Here is a 24,774-nt window from a genome sequence, read left to right as displayed (position 1 = left end):
TTAACATACTCTTAACACAGGATACATATATAGCAATCTTTATGAATAGAAGAAATAGGGTAGAATTTTTCAATGGCTGAGGCAAAGTCATAAAGGATAATAATGGCAAAGACTAAAATTCCTATTTCTTTTATTACTGTGGTTAAGAAGGCATGACCAATTAACTCCTGAAATAAAAACGCTGTGTTACAAACTTGTTCGTTCATTGCCCTTTTCCGAAGTGTGCCAGAAAACTTTTGGTTAATGTGAATAACAGGAAGACCTTTTCCACACCACTGCATTCTAATTCAGGCTCCTGAACTGAATCGTAGAGTTCAGTGCAGGTGTACAACCAGTCCCCAAGGCCCACCTGACCGCTGTAAGAAGTCCTGGGCACTGTGAAAGTACCACAGTATCTCAGGTTAGTGGACCATTGACTTTTTATTAAAGGCATGTCTTGTTGCTTGGATTTGTCCTAAGCAACTCCCAAGTTACTACACTGAAACTCCTAAGTTAAAGTAGGAATACATATATTTGTGGTTGAGACAAATTCCTAGATGTGTTTAGTTGCTGTCCCAGTCAACAATGGCATGTCAGTAGCTTTGCCTTTGAGAAATACTAGGACACCCTTCATTATTATGGTTCGCTACAGTTGGACTCGATCTTAAAGGTTCTTTCCAACCTAAATCATTCTATTATTCTATGATGAGAGTATCATCCTTCATTATTACAATTACTACAATAGTCATCACCACTTTTTGTAAACAGTTATCAATTTGAACACAGAGACTGAACTATCCTCTCATCTTCTCAATTCAGTGCAAGTAAGTGGTATTTATCTACCACTGCTGCAGTTAGTCACTAAGGACATTCAGTTCCTTGGGCTGTCAATCTGACAATGGGAAGTTTCCTTAGCAGTGAAACACACAATAGCTTGGTTTGATTTCAATGAGGAAGTTCAGGTACAAAGTTCAGATGAAAAGATTAAACAAAGGAAGAAATAGTCAAGAAGCTCATCCATTATCCAGTACTTTGATTTCTCAATACACTCATGTCTGCCATGACCAAGTGATAAATCTTTCCAAACTGTGTAAATGTTTATAGCAAGAAGTGGCCACACAGGAAGAAATATTACCTCTTCCCCTCTCTCCTTAGGATTAATCAGTGAGTAAAGTGCAATTTCTTTTACAGAGTAAATTGAAAGGTGAATATCAATTTCACTATTAAATTATAAAAGAAATTCCACCTGCCTTTATCAGCTGTTAGAATAGTGATGGGAAGCTGAAATTAAGGAAAACAAATTTGTTACCTTTGTCAAACATATACCTCCAATTTGTTGTTTTAATAGAGGTAGATGCTGGCTTATGGAAAGCAGATGCACCACCTGCAGTCTTCAAGATGAGTCTGAAGTGGTAGGTAGGAAAGCAGAGATAAAATACTTTGGGAATGGTACCAGATAATAAGAGACATGCACGGATGAGCTCTTTATTGCATGCCTAATCATTGTAAGTGTCTGAGAAGTTTGCATCATGGAATGCAAAATACATCTAGTGTTAAGATGACTAATAATATAGTGCATGAACTGTGAATGCAATGGACCTTGCTGCCATTGCACATCAGAAATAAAAATAAAAGAACACTACAGTAAAATGTACACTATGTCCTAAGATACTTAAACTGACTGAAACAACTTTCACTCTTCTCCTCTGATCACATGCTGATCATGAAGGCTGTTGAATATTATGCAAGTCAATACGTTTCCTAAGTTAACATACTTATCTGTAAACCAACCTATTACTTATTTTGTATATGTTACTTTTCAAACTGACCAATTGATGCTTTCTGTATTACCTATTCAATAATTGCAAAGCAAAAGCACTGGATGGATGTAACATAGATTTCAATCCCAATACACATAAAGAGAACCATATATATTGCTACTCTTTGTTCAGTAGGAACATGAGTATTGTTGAGTACTGGAAGTTATTTCAGCAGTAAAATACTAACCCAAATCTCACACTTCAGCAATTCATGTTCTCCTAATTAAAGAAAGTATCAAGAACTTCTGCAAAAGACACATAGCACATAATTGCAAAGGCATCTGTAGTGATCCAGACTGGAATACCACAGGGTATCAAGGGGTTAATAATCCATGTAATAGTTTAACCTGAGCAGGCATATACTTGCTGTGATACATAGCACGTAGAGCTTGACCCTGTGGTCTGTGTGGTGTTGCATTCATCCCTTGACCACTGGATACCTCACTGGCTAATTTTAACAGAGGAGTCTCACTCAGTACGTATGACTGCACCAGCTGTGTGTTCTTGCCTTTATCTAAAGCTGCAGCAACAAGTTCTCATGTGAACATCCTTTCTATTTAACAGTAGAAATGATGAATATAGTTGTTTTCCTGTAAGAGAATCCTGTAAGAGCTTGAGTAACCAGAATGGGGTAATCTTTCCAAAGACAGGCTCTCCATGGCATACTGGTCCTGACAGGAGGGCCACTTGATGCTGCACAGCCTGGCATTCCCTGAAGGGACAGATTATATACTATCTTTTCTTTAAAGTGTTACCTCCAGTATATGGCATTCTAAGTGATACTGTAGAGTCTGAAAGCCCTTCTTAGTGGGTGCATAATGAAACAGCAAGCCCTGTTGCAAACATTCATTTGTATCACATGGGATACATTAAAGTTACATCCAAAAAAATTCCAGATTACACATATGATCATTCATCATTGCAAGCCAACCAAAGCATGGTAACTGGGGATGTCTTGGAGATTTAATTAAAAAACCTACTCAGTCTGAACTAAAACTCACCTTTAGAGTAAGCTGTTTCATCTAGACAGCTGAGGGATCTGGTCTTCAGAAACACTGCAGAGCACACCAGCTAGGAACAAACTTGTCTTCCAAACATGGAATTCTAATTACTGAAAGTCTTTACTTCATGAGTTAAGCCATTTTCAAAACAGTGGATAGAAGTAAGTTACTTAGAAGTTCATATCTCAGATGAGTTGAATGATTTTTGTAAGGAATCTCTCCATCTACTTATCTTCATTGGCTATAAAGGAAATTGTGTATCTGATAGAGACTGCTAAGTTCATAAGCCTACCTGCACTAAGATCTATGGACCAAACCACTTTCCTCAAATTTCAAAACATATCTAACAGTCTAAATAATTCAGGTACTTTTGAAAATTCAGTTCTGTGGGTTGGCATTTTCTGAAACTATGCTATTTTCTCTAATCTGACATGCTATGAATCCCTGATATTTCAGAGGCAGCTGTATTCCTTTACTAAATAGGTAGTGAATAGTTTCACATAAAATTCTTCATAGAACTGAAGAAATGGTTTTAAGAATTTTTAGGTATGTGAATCTTGGCAGAACTTATGTAATTTTAATAATTATAACCATAATAATACTTATTCCCTTCTAGCTTTATGGATTCCTGAGCACTGAAACAAAATTATAATTGTCTTTAGAAAAGCAGGCATAGAAGTGTATCAGATATAGAACTGTTAATTTTCACCATAAACATAAAGCTCCACAGCAATTGCTTCATTTCTTAGGTTTTACATTTTCAGAAGCTAGACCTATACTTACAGAACATATTCCTGATGCACATTAAAAATTTATTTGTATTTTCTTGTTCTGAAGACAGATTGATACATCTTTTTCTGCTTTTGGATTTCTGAATTTGAAAATGATTGAAGTACAATACAAACAACTAAATAAAAACTGCAGATAGAATAGGCTGAACCCCTTCAGCCTGTTCTTAAACCTGGAAATATAAGTGGATATTGACCCCAAACTAGAGAAAAAGGATTTGGGAGGCACACTGCCAGAAAAAGGGTTAAAAAGATACAGTTTCTGCTACCATAATAGTGTGTAAGTGTGCCTTTTGCACATTTGATGCATACAGAACTTCAGGAGGCTTAGGTAGTTTTTATTCTAGTTTAACTGCTTCACTTTTTTATCCTTGTCCTTTTCCTCATTTTTAAAGATATATTTTCTTTATTCTGTATACTTCTGCTTACATAATACTCTGCCCACATCCTTACTTTTAGTAACACCAACTAAAATTATCTCCTAATATTCTGTCTGTTCAGGGACATGACAAAGAAGAAAACATTAAATTTAGAGGTACAAATAGACAAAGTTGTATTTACTTGTTTTCCAGATATTTCTTCCTTAATCCTGTTTAAAGCAATGAGTTTCGCACAATCACAAGGTAACATTCAGCTCAATGAGCGAGCGAACTATATTTCAGCTTTTATTTTAAGCTCTGGTTCAGCTGCAATGCACACACTTCTCTTTTAGGAAACAGAACTTTATATCCTACAAAGGGCATTTCAACTCCCATTTTTTTAATGAAGCTTTTCTTCTTTTTCCATTTTCCTAAATCAAAATACATCTTACATCAGACTGGATACAACTTTCAGACTACTGGACCACAGAGGTGAGACATCTAGTTCCTTTTCCATTAGATCCATGAAATTATTTGCATATTTATCTCAGTAAGGATTTTGCAGCAAATCCTCCTATCTACAAAGCCAGATGAAATTACATTGCTTTCTGTTTCAGCTGGGAAACATTAAAATAATTAAAAATCACCAGTCACCAGAGGGCAGTCTCATTAGGAGGGATGTTTGGGCTTAAAACAGCACACTGAATACTTTCATTATTTTTCATTAAGACAGACAACAAAACAAGTAAAACTGAGCATTATTACTATCACTCTGGTTATATGGCTTGGAACCAGAAAATACGATACAGTTTGGTATCAACAGTCTTGTTCATAGACCACAACCATGTAGAAAACCAGTAGTAAAATGCCTTCCCATCAGCTCCTGAAACTTCTGTTTTAGATGCAGCAGGGATTCATTAAAGAGTAAACAAGGTTTTCATGTTTTGGGAGTATTTTCTTTTACTTTTGCTTTACAGTTTTGGTTATTATCTAGGGTGCTAGGAAAAACCATGTTCAAGATTTTTAAAACAGATTATAAAAAGATTAAAAAATATCAAATCATCCCTGAAAAAAACCTGGAACTTCCTTGTCTGAAATTCCCCAAGTTATATCAGAAGGGTATCAGAGTCATTTCTTAATTACTGCAGACCCCCATACAGGGTGTTTATGCATTCTGGCATGTAAAGCTGCTCTTTTGAGTAACATTACCTATGAAGCAAACTTGCTTTAGACTTCCTTCTATTCCTGAAAAAATGCAATGGAAAAAGGACATGGATTAATTTTCACCCTACCATCTGTTGTCACTAACATCAAGAACTGCATTCTTTGCCTATGTGTCCATGCCACCCTGGAACAGCAACAATCAGTACAAGTGCAACAAGGTACCTCAAGACTCCACCCAGCAATCTGAGGGAAACTCTGTAATCTGCATGCTTTTTAACAGGCAATGCTTCTCCAGAGATTGAGTCTGCCAGAGAGAAAAACCTTCATTTGTGAAAACACAGAATCAGTAAATGATGATGATAAATTAGCTATGGTGAACAGTAGTAAGTAAAGAATCTACCTCCAATATCTTGAATGGTACTGATTCAGTTTGGTAGAGAAAAAAATATGATTTCATTCCTTCAAGAATCGGAAGGAATCAGTTGTCACGCAGCACCCAAGAAACCGATGTTACATAAAGATTATATGTTAGAGCTCTGATGTTGCATAAATCAGCTATCTGGAAGATTCTCCACCTTTGAAGGATTCCTGAACAAAAGGCTTCCATCTCCCTAGTTGCTTGTTTGCTTGTGCTCCTCCATGTTAATTTAATGCCTGTCTTTGACGGCAAATCTGGCAGTACTGAGTTTATTGCTGTAGCTATGCAAACCGGTACCTCCAGCATTACTTCACCTTGGAAGTCTCTTCCTTTCTACCAGATTTCAGTGTGAAGGGTCTGTGGAAATTCACTCCACACCTGTTTTGTTTGTATCACTCTGATACTTTGAGAGTTACATGTAACTTACTGTGGTTTAGTACACTGATTTTGAGACAAGTCTTCTTTGACCTGACAAACCTGAAAGAAAGAAGAATGCAGCACTGAAAAAATAAAAGCTATCACCTGCAAGCAGGTAACAGCCCCTGCAGGAGAGACATTTGTTAAATTTGGGAAGTTTAGCAATGCAACAGTAGTTCTGTCACTTGACCTCAAAGTTCTTTACCTAGTATATGGAGATGACACTGAAGTCTTAGGAAGAGTGCTAAGCACAGAAGGTACTTTTCATCTAGGGGAGTAGAGGAGAGATCTTTTCTGGTCTGTTCCTTCCACCACAGGCAACAAAGGAAGACCAGGTAAAGGTAATAACAATTGCCAATCCTTATTAGCAGTAAGTAGCACAGCAACATGAAGTGGTAGATGGCAACTCTGAGATTTTATGAAGCGTGAGCAATATGAATTGAACCCTGAAGATAGATTACTGCCACATTTAGAAAATCTGACATGAAAAATAATTGAATACACACCAATTCAGAAGTCTATGCAAATGACCTCTGCATAATTATTTGAATGGATGAGACAAAAACATTTCTTTCCCTCTCTGCAAGCACTTCTGTCATTTAAGCAAGATGTCTTTATCAGGTCTTTTTTTCTGATGTTCTATGCCTATTTTTTTAAGCTGCTTTCAATATTGTCCCTTAATATTTACCTTGGACCTACTGAAGCTCCAAGGAGGTGTATCACAAAAGAAACTGTATGCCTTTGGCTCAGTCTGACAAAGAACTATCAAATCCAGGAATGGAAGCAATGGCATTAAAAAATGTGTCTTTGAACAAATGGATTAATATTCCATATTAAACAATGGGGCTTTTTTTCACACCAAATATAGAACACATTGAATACCTTATGCCCAGAACCAATCAGGTCCCTGTAAACCAATAATGAAGGATAGCTGTAATATTTAGTATAGCAGAATACATTGGGTCATCAGGATAACAATCATATAATATCAACATTTATACATTCTAAGAGCACTGTTCACATATTTTCAACACTCACCAGTAGCCAATTATTCATAAAAGTTTAGCTGGTGAATCATTTAGCATGTGAACTCTCACAATGCTAATTTCAACATTATAAACTCAGATTTTCAAAGGAGACTACATAAAATAAAACATTTGGAAAGGCTAAAGAGTTTGTCTTCAATACTGGCAGTCCAGAAAATATTTCAGAGAAAGATTAAGAAGCAAGGATGTCTCTATTCTCACATTTGTTATTAGAATAACAGAAGACAGGTTTTGCAGAAACTGACCTTCATTAATGATTCAAACTATATCCAAATTATAATCTCTTACCATTCACCTAATCATGTATGAGGATTGTAACTTCCAACAAATAAATGAGGCAGTAACATTTCGTCTTGCCACAGTTAAATGTACCAAAGACCACATTAACATAGGCCTTGCTCAAGTTTGCCTAAGAAGAATTATTCAACTAAAGCCATGCAATATTTCATAAAGGAGTGCCACAATCTCCAAGCGTACAAACAACAGGAAAAGAGCAAAAGTAAGCATTTTTAAGTTCAACTCAGACAGCTTCTCAATGTTAAAAAAAAACCAGTATCTATATACATGTATAGATATATGTATATGCTGCTCAAATACTACATCACAAGATGAGGTAGGTATTTCCCTACTACAGATTCTGTTACAAAACAAAATTGACTTGTTATGTCCTAGCAACCAGATTTCAAAAATAGCTTTGTCCTTAAAAAGATTACTGTTCTGCTATAAAACTATAAAAGCAAACAACAAAAATTACTTTCAATTGCTCTCCAAGAGTCAGTTATGTCTTTATCTACCTTTGATATCTATTGTAATATAAACAATCCAACTTTCTACTATAGCTATCTCGCTGAGTCATTTCAATAGAGCAAACCTATGTAAGTTTTATGACTGCCCCTTCCAGACAGAGAAGGAACAAGCCAAAGGGACACACATAACAATACTTATGGATGCTCACAGAGAGGTGCAGCTTTTGTATTTGTGCTCCCCTTTCTCTACTTGTGACCTTCAAAGATAAAGGCTTCCTAGTGTAACTGATTATTTTTTTTTTTCACACATCAAAACTGGCATTTAGTGGAAGTAAGTGTGATAATTACAAATCCTGCATTAGTCTGCTTAATACTGGTGAAGAGCAAGCACTGTTTACAGAGGATCTCAAATAGTGTACTATCTGTAATTGCAGTCTAAATATACTTTCCTATAATACTTCTATTGATCTAACAGAACAAAAATTTAAATCCCAGACAAACCCAAAAATACAACTAACTTAAATTTAATTACCCATAGAAACTACTGGCAGGGAAGACAATGTTGATGTTCTAATTATATATAGTGTATGGTTTATTTACACTTGAACCATTTCACCCAATTTGTAGATGTGAAATATGTATTTCATCTTGCACTATCACACATAAGCAATCATTTCAAGATTCAAGTACTGTAGCTGAATAACTCATCTTTTTTCAAACATATTTTGTATGCACACAATCATACTCTTCTCCAAAACCAGTTTTGTAGCTTTTTGCACAATCTCTTCTTAAAAAAAAAATTACAAAATAAAGTCTTACATTAATTTCCTTTACTATGTCTTAAATGGAAAACCAAAACAAAACACCCAGAACTCTTTTTTACTTTCATTACCTATAGATCACATACTGCCAGTTCCACAAATGCTAGATGTTACTCTGTACTATTAATAGCCTTTCAGAATTCTTCTTCACATATGTTAACTTCATCACCCCAGTGACCCAACAACGGTAATATAATCTATTGATCTAAGATACCTGAGCACCGCTGATGGAAATCAATGCAGTCTGGGCTGGATAGTACTTCACTACTGAACTGCTTGACATAACTAAAACGTATTCACCTACACTACAACTAAATACATACTCAGGCTTCATTTTCTCCCTCTTATCTCCCGAAACAGAAAAAATGCTGCCTTCAAAGTAGTCTTGCACATCATTAGCAATAACGAAATAGTGACTGCTGTTCTCTAAAAAGCCTTCTCTACTTTCAAAAAGAAAAAGCCTCATAGTTGGACATGAAACATTGCTTTTTTTTTGGCTGGAAAGTTATTTCAGCACAAAATAAACACAGGTAAACACCTTCACATTAAAACTGACAATTTACAAAAATTGTGTCTTTTAACCACTTTAGAATTGCTTGAAGAAGGTAGGTAAAAGGAACAATATCTATGGAACCGATGAAATTTGTTCTAACAAGTGCAACATGTGGGTTTTACTAATGACTGCTCAAATCAAAGACGAAAAAAATACAGACTGTATAGTCAAGAGAATGGGGATCTACAGCCTGGTTTTTTATGTGGAACTGTTTATTACCTATTCTCCATGGTTCAACAGGATATAACGTCAGCAGCAATGCCCATAATCCTTTTTAAATTCTGTTCCTTTGTGCATGTATTAGACACTGGTGATGCATGAAATATCTAATCTGTAGCTAACAATGACAGATGGTTTTCCCATTAATTTCTAATGAGCCATTTTTGAAGTGTCACCACCATTTTTTATTTGTTTGTTTAAACTTCCTATTTTACTAAGGTTTCTGAAACTAAGAAAGTCCATGTGCTTTTAGGGAACTGTTCAGTGAAGGGCAAAAGAACAAGCAAAACAGTCTATTATGAATCATCTGCAACAGAAGCATCATAACAGATTTGGATTAAAATAAGTAGTGCATAAATGAGGTAGTGAAGTCTGTCTTGAAAACTTTTTCAGCTATTCTTCTGTTCATTGCCTATCTTATTTCTATCCATTCTAGTTCGAGTTCTCATTCCCCTCCCCACAAAGAATACTTAGCGGTGGCAGCATTTTTGTTATTGCCCAGAACTGTAGCTACAGAAGACAAGCCACTGAATTTTAATTTTAGTATCACTGCTATATAACATGATGGGGGGGATGACTTCCATTGAAGAGCTGTCAGGCAGAAAAATGCCAAGTATGAAGTTACATGCTCACTTTAAGGTAACCATAAATAGGTTATGGCAAAATAAATAAATTTAAAAAAATAATGAAAGAAACTATGCTACCTGTTGTCATTTGTGTAGAAGACAATAGGGCATTTCTTTGTTCTTTCTTATTTATTAGACCAAATCTCATCATAAGCACTGAACTTTCTATCTCTCTTTGATTTCTCCTTAAGCTTTATCGACTCTTTCATCCAGTACTTTAGCTCATACACCCGCCTTCTAACACACCACCATCTTATCTTCAAACCTTGAACAACAGGAATATTCTGATATGGTCTAAACTGTTTCTCCAAACCTCTGCTTCTTTCACCTCAAGGCCTTTGAACAAATTCTGAACCGATTTGCTGAATACTTTCTCTTTTGATAAGAAACTCCACGCAGTTTTCTAATCCATTTTTGGAAACTCCTGAGAATCAGTTCTTCCACCTCTGCAAAGCTATTTGACAACTATTATTTTTAATCTTTTTTCATCCTCAAATGCAAATAATTTCTGTATCTTTTACCACACACCAGAGTACTGAATTCACTTGTTCATACCCACTTCAGGCCGCTCAGTGTGTGCTTGCACAGTTTTTTAGAACTGGTCCTTGCAGTTGACCAACAGATCTCTTCCTTGGCCTTCACTCCTAGTGCCCTTCCAGCTGCACAGGTCCGTTTCTCTGAGCATTTACTCTTCAGCAGTGACCTTGAAGTCAAGTATCTTAGGTTTGAGGAAAGACAAGAGGCACCTCAGTATGCTCTAACTCACCCTAAAGCTTTTCCTAAAAAGGGAAAGAATACTGCCTGCTCATTCTCCACACCGTTACTGCGTGATAAAAATCAGTATGAGTTAGCATAGCATTTCTTCTCCAAATCTGGTACAAATTATGCCAACCTATGCTTACAGAAACTGGCACCTCCACCTCACCCCATCTCATCATCTGCAGGGAAAATAAATGCAACGGCAGGTTTTATCCATGTATTTTTTCTGAGTTCTCACTTCAGCCACCAGAGATGTGAAACACAACAGAAGCACAGTTCAATCTTTCTTCTTTAGCCTTTTCTTTCATGTTTCTCTTAAATGTTCCCATACAAATCTTACGACCAGAAATTGTTAATAACACCACTTTTTAATTATTCCTAACTGTAATAATTACATGCATGATAGACATCTTATATATGGGCATATGACTATATAGAGATATGATCAATACCATACATATGTGCATATATGAAACTTGCTATCTAGAAATGTCAGAATCCAAAAATACATACTAAAACTGAGACCTGCACATATAAAATTGTGTATATTTCATATAAGTTAAACACAGTAGACCAAATTTAAGATATATGTATCAGTTGCTCTGCCGTTCAGATGTTTATGCATACTATTGCCCAATTTTACTATCAAAATCACCAACTTTGCCCAAACTTTGAGAGATCTATGCATATAAACAGACAAAAAATCTAGATTATTACAGAAAGAAAGAGAAATACACAAAATCATTGAGGCTGGAAGGGACCTCTGGGAATTATTTATTTCAACCTTGCTGCTCACAGCAGGGTCAACTACACAACAAGGTTGCTCAGGATCTCATCCAGTTGAGTTCTGTCTGTCTCCAAGGATGCATACTCCCCAACCTTTCTGAGCAACCTGTTCCAGCGTTCCATTACCCCAACAGTAAAAATATGTTTTTCCTATATTTAAATGGACTTTCCTGTGTTTCAGTTTGTGCCTCATGCCTCTTGTCCTTTGACTGGGCACCACTGATAAGCATCTGACTGTCTTCTTTACCTGTGCCTGCTCCCTTTCTCACCCCACCCCCCATACGACACACACTGAGCCTGCTGTCTTCTCTTTCTCTGTGTCCTCATATGGAGGTGTTCCAATCCCTGGATCACTTTAGCAGCCTCCTGCTGAAATGTCCTTCTCTGGGATCCCCAGTAAGAGAGAGATATGGATAAACTAGGGACACAACACTCCAGATGTAACTTACAAGTACTGAGTAGAGGCAAAAGATCACCTCCCTCAACCTGATGTTGATGTTCTTCCTAATGCAGCCCAGGATGTTGTTGGCCTTCTTACTGACCTCGTGGGCACGTCATCACTGAATGACTACAGTCTTGCTAAAGTCAAAATAAACATCCACAGCTCTCCCATCACCAGTTAAGCCTGTCATCTCATTGAATACTATCATCAGGCATGCTTTCCCCTTTGTAAATCCATGCTCCCAATCACCTTCTTTTCCATCACCTGTGTGGAAATAGTTTCAAGGATTATTTGCTCCATCACCTTCTGTGAGGTTCAGGCTGTTCAAAAAAAAAAAATCAAAACAGAAGCGTGCTGAAGAAGGGAAACTGCTATTGAAGCCATAGGAGTGGAGCAGGACTGGGCACAGGCTGGGTAGTTTCTCCTTTCTGAGGCTCTTGATCCTACTGTGCATAAGTGACAACACTGCCTCGCCCATACCCTCCATCTCAAAGGGAACAAAACTCAAAAGATAAAATTGTCTAATGGTTCAGGGGGAGCACACATCCAGTCTTGTAACATCTCATGTTGTGTCCAAATTGGTAAAAATGTTTGCTTAAAAAAAAAAGCCTATGTGACCTCAAGAGTTTAAAATCTCAACTCAGAGCACTCGATGGAGTTTCCTCTTCAGGCAGTATGAGATTTGATACCACCATCATGCTGCACTTCCCCTTGAAAAGGAAAAGGGTTTCAGGTCTCTAATGTGCTGAGGTAGTTCCTCCTGAAGATGGTCAGGCATACTGCCCTGTGGTGCCTCACTACTAAAGTACGTAGTCCTCAACAGTTTCTGGCCTCCTCCTACACTACTGCCTCTGTTGGCTGTGCTCTAGGCTTCGTAGTTACACACTCTCTCCAACATTTGCAGAAAGTATGCCTGAATGTCCCTAACAAGGCACCAGCTGGAAACAAAAAGCTCAAAGTTCCCATCAACCAAGAAAAGCTGACAACAAAGCCTGTGGGAAACTGCTTGCTAACAGTCACAGCCTCCTGTAGCTATCCCTCCCCAGGAGCAACAGGCACCCTGAAGTTCCTCAAAGAGTTCACAGCAGTCCTCTGACGACCCCAGAAGTAGTTCCCAGAAAATCTACTGTATCTCAAGCCAGAGCCTAGAAACTGCTCTAAACTGCTTCACCTCTTAGCTGTCCCTGTGAGCTGGGCTCACATATTGTACATTATTTACACTGAAGGTGTTTAACTGCCCTACAGCAACCATTTGGATTTGGATAACTTCTGTATCACATTTCACACACTCTCAAAGCTATGCCTCAGGTACCTCATTATTTTAGAAACTGTTTTGTGCTCCCTCCATTTAACCTGTGAGTTCATCAAATGATCATTTCATGTCTCTTCGGGTGTCTCTAACTAAAATACACAATCAAACTTCTATTCAAAATAGATCACCTAATGATTAAATATACCAGGAGGCGCAGTTCTACTGTTCAGGAAGAAAAACTTGAAGAGATGGTTTGGGCGGTGGGGCGAGGTATCTTCCAGGTACTTACTGTGTGGTGTTTCAGATTTCATGTTTCTTTGGTATTTTGAATAAAAATGCCATTGCCTTTTCTGAAAACTGTTGAATAATGGCAAAAATATGCCCTAAGGGGTGCACAATATCAGTGACTTTTTAGTAGATGCTACTGAGATGGCAGAGCAATGTTTTGTTTTTTGCCTAAAGCAACGAAAACCCTAAAGCTGATTTCACACACTGCAGTATAACAAGTAGCACACTGCACATTTCCAGTTGTTCGCAGTACTACCAGAGATGAAACTATAAAACACCTGCTACCTTTTTAGGAAACACTTATTTGCACTTTCACAAATTTCTTCAGCTAATTCATTAGTAAATCTCCTGACTGTCCATATAAACCTTTTGAAGATGGCTTTGAGGCACATACATAACTTGGCACTAAGATGGAAAAAAAATAAATAAATCTACAAGTCAGAACTAAAGACAAGACAGAAGTACAACAGACAAATGTTTTGGCAAACATCTCTGCAGCAAAAGAGGAAAAGTGGCCAAAGAACCCTGAAGAAATGCCAGCTAGGAAGCCAGATGCTGCTTACAAAAAAACGTTCCAGAGTTTGGCGTCTGGGACCATTAAATGCCAAGCTGATCCCCATCTGTGCGAAAAGCTGTTTATTGCTTCTGGGGGAGAAAAAAGTAAGAAAGAGTATAGCAGTAGTTTAAAGGAGCGCCAGTAAAAACAGAAGGCAGACTGAACTTGGCATTTAAGTTATAATCATATCACGATTTACTTTTGAATTCCATGACAGTTTAAAATCCATTAATTTAGAAATAAGCATATCTTCAAAATATTCTGCATAAATATATATTCTTTTACTATGAATCTCTCAGATATTCATCCACCCCAAATTTAGGCATCACCTGCTTACACAACTTAGCAGAGAAAAATTCTTGCATAGTTCTGAAAAAATTCAGAGGCTGATTTTAACTTTATTTTTCCAAATCAATGCTCTCCAGAAGGTGGGGGTGGGAGGGGAAGCATGAAATAGAATGCTGCTTTTCTTTAACTACTATAATTAAAGTTCATGGTATACATAACACTGAATATATTCTAATGACACAATACTAGTCATTTTTAAAGATCTCAGTCAGGTAGATGGCAATTACGCTAATGAAAAACTATTTTTTAATTCTGAAAATGTGGCTTCAAATGCTAAGAAGCAAAGAGGGGAACTACAGGGCAAGATGTATTTGGGAATAGATTGAGAAAGTAACAGGAAGGAGACAGAAGGCATCTGACTCTCGTAGACAGTATTGTTACCCAAACTGTCAGCTGGCATAAATGTATAAAAGATAACCATAACTGTAAAAAGAAAAATGGAGACTTGTGATATAGTTGGACAAACAGGGTTTAAGAAAACATGTGCCAGAAGTAAAATCTAAAGGATAAGAATGAGGAGGCAGGAAAGATAACTGTCTTTGCAAAAATAAGCTAAACAAGAAGGGGTCCTGATTCCAAAAGTAGTACATCAAAGGCAGATAAGATCACAATTTTGGAGGAAAGGCAGGAAATACAAAACATTGATGGTAAGTGAGGAAAGACAGGGAAAAAAGAAGACAGGTCACTGTGGTTCCTGCTTTCCTCAATGAAGAGTTCTAGGGAGCAACTACCTTGACCTCAACAACTAAGAGCCATCAACTGCCACAGCCAGCAGTGCTAACCAAACAGCATTAGCTCCATAGGGTTGCATGATTATATAAGCATAAGTGATAAATGAATACACAAATACAAATATCTAAATAGTATTAGTTTGTAAAGTAACTAATGGTAAGGACTAATGGTGCTGTACATACAATGGTAATGATTACACAGCTCTTAAGAATTAACCTTTGGCAATGTGTAATGTTAATGAGTATCAGCAATTCAGCAGACTTATTCTGAAGTTTGGAACTTGCATAGTTCATTGATCCTTTTAAATATATCCAAAGAGATCACTAATTTCCTAACTGATATATGCATCTATATATCCATTGAGACAAACTTATCTTTAATGAAGTTACAATGAAAGGAATTTATAGTTTATAGTCAAGTCACAGGGAGTAGAGATGCTGGACAGAGCTCTGGTGCTGAAGACTGGCACTGTTTGACTGACCAACAGAGCCAGCATGAGTCCCCAGTCAGTGAACCAAGATACTGCAAGGATAACTAGTCCATATTATTTTTAATGTTTTTATTACTTCTAACATTTTTGGTTTTAAAGAGGAAAAAGGATAAACTACAGGTATAAAAATAGAACTGGACTTCAGTCTACACAGACATTATAAAATGAAACACAGCAAGGTCTTAAAAAGATCAGTCAGGATGAGTTTGGTACAATGCTCTGGGTGATGCTCCATTTGTGTTGAGAAAGGAATGTACTCTGAGTAATAGGAAAAGTACTCTGAATAAGAAAAGGTTCCACTGATGATATTAAAGGAGTGTACCACTGACAACGTTAAAGAATGTACTCTAAATAATTAGAAAAGATAAGGTGGGCACCTGAAGGAGATAAGGAGACCTTGAGTCAGGAAATCATTGAATGAAGAAAGTTGAAAGGTTTACACCACCTAGATCCCATCTATTATAAATAGAATGATTAGGTGTCAAAAATGAGTATGTAAAGATGTTGTAACCTCTCATGAAAACTGTATAAACTACCTGACTTTTCACTGAAAAGTTCAGAGCTAGTTTGTCTGGTGCAAATTGGCTAGCTCCCCAATGTTGCACAAAATAAACACCTTTGCTGCTTAAAGACAAAATTGGTCTCTGAGCAGTTACTCTGTGCTGGTTTGGCATCAAAAAAAGATATCCTAGTGGATGAATTAAATTTCTGACAAAGGTTAAGTACTGAAGCAAACCCTAAAACTGTTATAAACAATGTAGGCTCAATGGATAGAATAAGCATATCCACTAAAGGAAGTCTGATCTCCTGTTTAGTACAGAAGTCCATTGGCATGCTGAAAAAAGAAAAGCAGCAACAACACAGTATCTTTGTTCTTTATAACAACTTCAACAATAAATACTGACAAAATGGTAAACAGCATGAATCTGTGGGATTCAATGTGAATATACAGAGAGAACTGAGTACTTTGGGAAGACGCCTAGTCTCCAAGTTTTAACATCATAATGATTACAGCCAAGTTCTCAACTATTGTACATCATTACACACACCTGTTCATCCATAAAACTATGTTGCCTATTATTTTCCAAGAAAAGTTGAAGAGATTGTCACTTAAAGTTTCCCTGTAAGTTGGTAACAACAAAGGAGACACAAGGGCTTTAATTATGATTTGATATTATTAAGAAAAAAACTCAGAAGTATTAGGAAAGATGGTACAATAGGATAGAGAAGAAATAGGGAATTTGTCTGACAATAGATGCATCTGTCTATAAACATTCAGAGACATAGTTTGAGAGATTATGCTATCGTGAGAATTAGAGTGACATTCACAGGGTACTGGAAATACATGCATGAAACTACATCAATTTCTTTGCTATGCCACGGGCCAAACTGAAAAGTGAGAAGGGTAAAAAAAAGATATCTTAGTTTATCAGCTGAACAAAAGTTACCTGGAATAAAACAGGAATTACATAACAAATTATTCACATTGAGTAATTCAACCTTAACTATTGTTTCAGGTTTTTTCTTACTCTAATCTTTTTTAAAATACAAATATGCAACTGAGAAGGTTTTCTCTGTTTTTCTGTTGAGATGTGATTTATTTTCCTATGATGGAACCTACAAAGAAAAGCATTTAGCTCTTGCATACTTGTTATTCTTCGGTTTTGGCAGCAAGTCTTCATATCAAGGTTCAAAAATGAATAGTACCAGATAAACAAATAACTTAATAGAAAGAATTTTAACTAAGTATGGTTTATATTATTATCATTATTAGATTTGAAACTTGGTACAAACATTTTTTTGTATTATTTTCTTGGGTTTTTTCCTATAAAATATATTTTTATGCTTTTGCACAATGAATTACTGGGTTTTTCAAGGACAGGTGTTTTCAGATAGATTTGCAAATACTTGAGAGAAAGTAAACTAATGAGTATTATCAAAGGCATAAAAGAATGATATGTTATCTCTTCTTTATATTAATTTGTTAGAATTGTATCAAGTACCAGTAGTGGTGTAGCCAAATGAAAGAAATACAGAAAATTCTGTGTACGGTATCCAGCAGCTAAATTTACACCAGATAAATAAACAGTGACAGAACATGGCCACAGGCAAGGGAACTGCATTGTCTATCACTGTTGCCTTCTCAAAGCAGTTCCTGGCCTGACTTTGGTCCAGACCAACTATTCCTTGTCCAACAATGCCTACGCACAGCAAGAATGACAATGATCATTTCTGTTAGGCAGTTAGAATCCAGTTACCCTGTTCTAAAGGCCACATTTAATTTTAAAGCTATGGCTAGATGTCCTTAGGATCAGATACTAGTGACTGCCACTGCTTAGCTACAAGATGACAACTCTGTCTTGCTGCTGTAGTTTAAGAGAAAAGTGTTAAAAAAGGTAATAGAAACCAACACGTTTTTGATGTCAAGTAAGAGTAATTGTGGAAAAAAAAGCAGAATGTCTTTTAACATCTGAATATAAACTAGGACCACTCTAATGACTGAAATGAAGTTGTTTTAGATTGTACAACAAAAACATTGGTCTAGATTCATTGTTCTTGTGGATGCCAACTCTTATGACTCCTCAACTACAGATATCTCTGAAGAAGCTGGTTTTGTTTGGCTTATCGTGACCCTTGTATATGATGAATCAATTATATGTCCAATTTTGCTGCTCTGTGATGTCAACTAGGACAAACAGCTCTGAGAAAAAGTATGGGGTGGTGCTAACAGTTCAAACCAATTCCCTTGTAAGCATTTTCTATACCAGTTCAGTATTTGCCAAATCAAGAGCGTTTGAGCATATTTTTTTCTCATTAAACAACAGCGAGTCCTTGGATTTGCTCATATGTTGTTGACCTAACTACAAATAAAATCAGGAGAAGTCATGTTACCTTCTGCAAGATATATATAATGCTTCCAGAGGATGAAAAAACAAGTAAAATGTAAGTACAGGTAATCATGATTGCCAAATATCCATGCACCTAAAGTTGTCCTTTAAGATGGTGAAACTGTATTTGTCTACACAATCCATTATATTATATAATAATTCAAATTGCCATAACAGCTAATCAGACATACTGTATGGTTATAAAATTATTTGTTATAGACTACAAAGAGCTACAAACTTCACAAAAATAAAAACAACAAAAATTAAAGAAACACTTAACACATTGTTTTATATCCCAAAAGACTTAAAGTGAAAAAAGCAATTAAAAATATTTTAACAGATTTTTTCAGCCTCATGAGATTCTTGTCTTTCTGTTAATGGACTGAAATATTTTACCAAATTAGGACATCTAATATAAATGCAGTTCTAGGATAGCGCAAAGTGCTTCAGTTATATTCTGGACATAACCAAAGATAAATTTAACTTAAGTTAAACAATATATATGTAATAGAATTTTTTGCATTAGTTTATGTGGGAAACCATTTGTCTATTTTCAGCTATGGTAGATTTTCTTTCCGATTGTCTGTATTACCAGGAATATAATCACTGCATAACAACTAGACTGTGTATTGTGTACAGTTATGAAACCATGTTCTTTATGCATCTATATCAGTATCTATTAAGAATTTAAATTCAGATACAGACTGTTCTAGTATTGACATCATAATACAGGTAAACCCTGGCTACAAACAACAGAAACGTATCTCTAGATTGTTTAAAAGAGTCCTCATTATACCGAAACAAGTTCATTTTTAAACCGTGAATCTAAGCATTAAATGAAAATTGGGGTTTAAGTTAAAAAGAATACAGTTAGTGCCAAATCCTCAGGCTTTCTCCCAGTGTGGCTGTTAAAATTTAGGTAAATGACTACTCTGTAATTTTAAGCCACAAGGTGGCAGCAATGATATAATCTCTTCCTTTGAAGATTGTACAACTATGTCCACTCCCACTACTTCTACTCTTGAAGCATCTCCTGTGCTTACGGGGCATAAATGACAGAAAAAGAGACCCTATGTCTTGTCTGACAAAATACAGTTCAAGATTAGATTACTTGCTACATGTCATGAATTGATGCATTTTTTTAAATTTTCCATCTACAATTAATTATGTCTGCTGATTTAAAATGAATGTGTAGTGAAGCAGTATATCCAACACAAGTTGTTCGCATATTTGTGTAATAACATTCCATTCCCCAAGCTGAAAAATAAATTAATAACTGGATGCATAAGTCTGTCATTCCTGGAACATAATCATACAGTGAGAAGACGCAACACTTACTGATAGCTGTTGAAAAGATCCATGCAGGTGCCATTGTTTTTACAAGGCTCTGAATTACATTCATTTGATTCATTTTCACAAAATGTTCCTTCCCATCCAGGCAAGCAAACACACTGGTATCTCTGTAATGTATTGAGTAAAATAATCTGTTACTTTTGGTACTTTTAATATATTTACAACAGGTATTATTACTGACTGTTCTGCATTTGTTGTCTTCTATCAGGTACTTCACCATTTGAAAACCTGAAAATTTCATATCAATAATTTCACCTACTAATACAATGAAAAAAGAGGACATGAGGTAGGTATGTAACACTACTTATTACCTACCTTTTTTGTTTAACCAATTTGTGTACCTGGAATATTTTACTACTTCTTCCTCCCTCCAACTTTTTCTAATAAATGATATTATCTCTTCTATGAAACTACAACTCAGATTATCGTAAATACCTGTGCTTTAGGCATGCCAGTGTAATATCTAAGCAAAGTATTGTTCAGCATGCAGCTCAAGCAGAGTTCACTACAAAAAAAATATTATGGAAATTCTCAGGATTACATTGCTATCAGATTTCTTTAACACCTTTAATATGAAATTCTGCAGCAGTGTCTTAATTAAGCAGTATTAGACAAACCATGACATGAGAAATACTGTCTCCTACACAGTGTATTAGACAGAATACAGGGTGTATTAGGCGGTAATTCAGATAGCATAAATACAACTCTTCTAGCTCTACAGTGATAGTATTTAACATACTAATGATTAGGTGTTGCGAGGGCTACATTTCTGACTGATTTAACTGAATAAAACTTCAGCAGCGTGTCTATCCACCTCAAAATGACATATATTATAGGTCATTTTTCATCATACTGCAAAGCTATTACAGCGAATTGTAACCACACTCCAGTATAATCTCCAGCTTCAAAATAATCCAGTACCTGCATGCAATGGGGTGTTTGACATAGTCTCCCAGAACTGAAAAGCATAAAGCATCTTTTTCCTGCCTATGTTCTACACAAACAAAAAAAAAGAAAAAGAGCAAGGTGAACATTTCCTGAATTGATTATTAATTAGAGAGGGGCTGGAGGGGCTGCAATACCAACACTTCCATTCAGCAGAAGTTTTAATTGCTTCTTTTGTGACATGCTTGCTTCTAACAAGGCTTCTTTCTACCAGAAGTTAGGAACACTTTAAGGGTAAGCATGACTAATGTGAATTATTTCATTACTTGCTAAACATTGCAACAGCCTTCAGGGTCGATTTTAAAGCCTATTAAAACATGTGAATTGGAAGCCAGTAAGAGACAGTGAAAAAAAAGTTGAGGAGTTCTCTTAAAAGCTGAGTGAGTAAATAAACCGCCACAGCATGATGGTCAAATGTGTAGCATACCAGCATTGTGGCATCTACAGGTGTTTTGTTACTGAATCTGCACTTTGGAAACAGAGAGAGACAACTGTGTTTCAAAGTGATAAAGGCTATGAACTTTTACATTAATAGTAGAGAGAATTATTGTTTTCCTAATACACTTTAAAATGTAAGTTAAGCATGAGAACTCTGGGGAAAAAAAAAAAAAAGCATATTGGGCAATTGTCCCAGACCCTTCTATGATTATACTCTCACCCTCTCCTGCCAAATTACAAGCTTTGAGTTTTTTATTGGAAAAGAAGATAACAAAATAAAAAAGAAAGTTAATGGTTTAAAGTCAAGTGCAGTATGCTTGTCCTGAAGTGTCATAGTGCTCCACTGATTCTAGTACTTAAAATAAAATTATTTGCATGTATATTCTACTATAGCTGATCAAATCTATGTGCCAACTAGTTTGTACGTGGTGTATTTGTGATTTGTGTTCTTCCCCAACTGCATTCTATGTGTTTTGTGCTCATGGTGACTACCACCACTGCTATACCTGCTTTGGACACACCCATGATTTCTGTAACATGGCTTTTCCCAACCCACTGAGATGAATTTGGTAAGTCAGAAAATAAAATTGAAGGGTATCTTTCTAAGTTAAGATAGGGCATTTTGACAAATACAAAATGTAACTTATTTACAGAGAAAAATAAAACAGAAGAATAACTGCGTGAAAGCAGGCTGCATACTCAAGATGAGTTCAGTATATACTGATGAGTTAAATACATGTTCTAGTCACAAGAAGAAAGTAACATTTTTTCCTCTGTGTTTTACATAAGCAAGACTATTCCATGCAACTAAATACAACCTGCAACCTGTGGACACCATCTGTTAAGAAGGGAAAAAACACAACCAAAAAACAAGCTTAATTTATAGTTTACTGTTATCTGTACTCCTGAACTCAGGCTCAAGACCTGCAAAATATTCTCCATGAAGAGAGAAGAAAATGGGCAGTACCAGTCCAAGAAGTGGGAAATATTTGAAGTGAGAGTAAATCAAAGTTTAATACAGGAGAAAGATTTCATTAAAATATTTTGTATTTGAAAAATATAATAGTGACAGAATTGCTGAAAATAATTTTCTGGGAACTGTGCCAAGGAAAGAAAAAAGAAAATGTATTTCAGACACATTACTAGCCCACATGTTAATTTTTTCTATTACGTCATAGCCACACCTAAATTAGTTATTTAATATCTTAAATTATTTTGAAAGGTTTTCTGACATTTCCTCAATTCTCTGCATATTTATCAGTTCCACAAAAACAAGTGTTAGAATGTAAAAACAATATGCTACAAACACAAAAAGCAAAAACAGGGACCACCAATCCATACCCACAAGTAACTACTACAAACTTCTTGAACACTGTTCTGCTGTCAGGTTAGGTTCTCACATAAGCCAGGGATGTGAGATAATGGCTGACTTCCAAAAAAAAAAAACTCTTCCAGAAATGGATTACAGGATCGTAAGTGAAAGGAACCTGCCAAATTTTGTTTAGAAACAGGCAGTACTTTTTCTGATTTCACTAAAGACATCTATCAGTCAGCTACTGAAATTCTATGCTTTGCAGATTCCTCATTACATGAGGATTGTCATATCAGGCACAAAACATTATTCACATATGTGTATCATGCATAGGTGTAGTACACAATCTAAAAAATCCTATGTATTATTTCATCTCTGTGTAGATTTACAGTAACCGAAGGTGCCATGTTATAATAAATTATATATAAGTAGATAAAAAAGGTACTGACACAACACACTGTCGAGAAGGACCTGAGTGTCCTGGTGGACACCAAGCTGGACATGAGCCAGCAGCGTGCCCTTGCAGCAGAGAAGGCTAATGGTACCCCCAGGCTGCATTAGGAGGAATGCTGCCAGCAGGCAGAGAGGTGATCCTTCCCTTCTACTCAGCTGGAGGGCTGTGTCAGTTCTGGGCTCCCCAGTACCAGAGACATGGAGCTATTGGAAAGGGTGCAGTGAAGGGCCAAGAATATGATTAAGAGACTGGCATGTCTCAGATGAGTAAAGGCTGAGAGAGGTGGGACTGTCAGGACACAGTATACACCAAACACCACAAAAAGACAGGAAGCTGCACAGTGGAAAGTGTGCTGTGAATCAAGCAAGAGACTGGAGGAATAGGATTTGACACCTATTTATGTATTTCTTTGCCTTTATTTATTGTAATTATGTATTACCATCCATTGCAGACAGATCAAAATAAATGGTACCTTTGAGTTCCTCTTTCGCCTGTCCTCTGAAGAACACAATAAATGCATAAATAACAACACTGTTCTTACTTGTGCACCGCCTTCCCTTGTACAACATATAGCACAGTACTTATAAAAAGAGTGGGTCTTACCAGCTATATACAGGGTCAAAACCAGTATTTTTTTTACATCTCCTGCATACATATCCAGAACCATATATGCACACTAGCATGTCTTTATCCCATTAACTGTGTAAGTGTAATGTAAGTGTTATTTAAAAGCATTTGTGTATCTTCCCTTATCCATCACTGTAAATTAAGAATTAATCGTTTCCTTAAGTCAATGTTACTTTTTACCAGATAAACATCTGGCAAACAAAGTACAATGAGAAAGGTTTATCACATAACAAGGACCTGAATTATGAGCATAGCAGAGCTTCAATCCTGTACTCTGCACGTGTAGGTTGAGCAGAATTTTTACCATGCAGATATATACTTCAGGTATTTTTTCCATGTCTAATGCAAAATCTGAATGGAAGCAATTTAATTTTTAAAGGTTCTATGGAACTGGGACATTTTGAGGGGGTATTACAGCTTTAATTTACAGAAAGGACAAAAAATACCTTGCCTGAAAACAGGAACAAACAAGGGGAAATATTGAAATGTCCCTTTATTCCATGTGTTCTGAGCTCTTCTGCCAGACTACACTTCTTGTGGTTGAGCTCTTTTTCCATTAAGACCAAACAGGACGAGCACATCATAAGACTACTTATCATGGGCACATAATGGGAGAGGATACACTCCAGCAGGAAACCTCAGGTTTGCCTTTGAGATTTTTTTTTTACCTCCTGAAAAATTACAGGGTTTTTTGCCGCTACAGAAAACTTTTAATCACAAAACTGTATTCTGTTGGAAGCAGGGCTTCTTCCTAGAGGAAATGTCCATGTAACTTAATTTTGTTAGTGCTAACAGCAGATCATTTAACCTTGTGAAATAAATGTGAACATAAAAAATGTAAGCATCTGTGAAATTGTATTTGCAATTGCTCTAAACCATATTGAGTTCCTAACACTATTTATGCAGCCTTTTTTGCTAATTTAAGGATCTTTTCTGAGTTGCTACTTTAAGGCTTCACTTCTACGTTATTATTGATTTAACCATTTACATAACCATATATATTCACTAACAAAATTAATTATTTCCATTTTTCATTATGACATTGCCTTCATTATGCATGTCTGTTTGCATTTATATCCTCAATAAGCAAGCTAATTAAAAAAAACAACAACAAAACAAAACCCAAAACACACCACAAACATACACA

The 24,774-nt window shown here is 36.2% G+C and overlaps 1 protein-coding gene across 1 annotated transcript in view; it reads right to left on the bottom strand.

Moving 5' to 3' along the window:
* The window catches only part of EYS (eyes shut homolog), an 872,029-nt gene that overhangs the window by 530,300 nt on the left and 316,955 nt on the right, over nucleotides 1–24,774 (bottom strand). Inside the window, exon 21 of the mRNA XM_056343434.1 lies at nucleotides 19,837–19,958. Coding sequence (XP_056199409.1) covers nucleotides 19,837–19,958 — 122 coding nt within the window. The remainder of the gene's footprint in view (nucleotides 1–19,836; nucleotides 19,959–24,774) is intronic.

Source organism: Falco biarmicus, chromosome 6, assembly GCF_023638135.1.
Source record: "Falco biarmicus isolate bFalBia1 chromosome 6, bFalBia1.pri, whole genome shotgun sequence".
NCBI lineage: Eukaryota > Metazoa > Chordata > Aves > Falconiformes > Falconidae > Falco > Falco biarmicus.
Note: the sequence above shows the minus strand (reverse complement) of the source record. Positions and strands in the feature narration are given on the sequence as shown.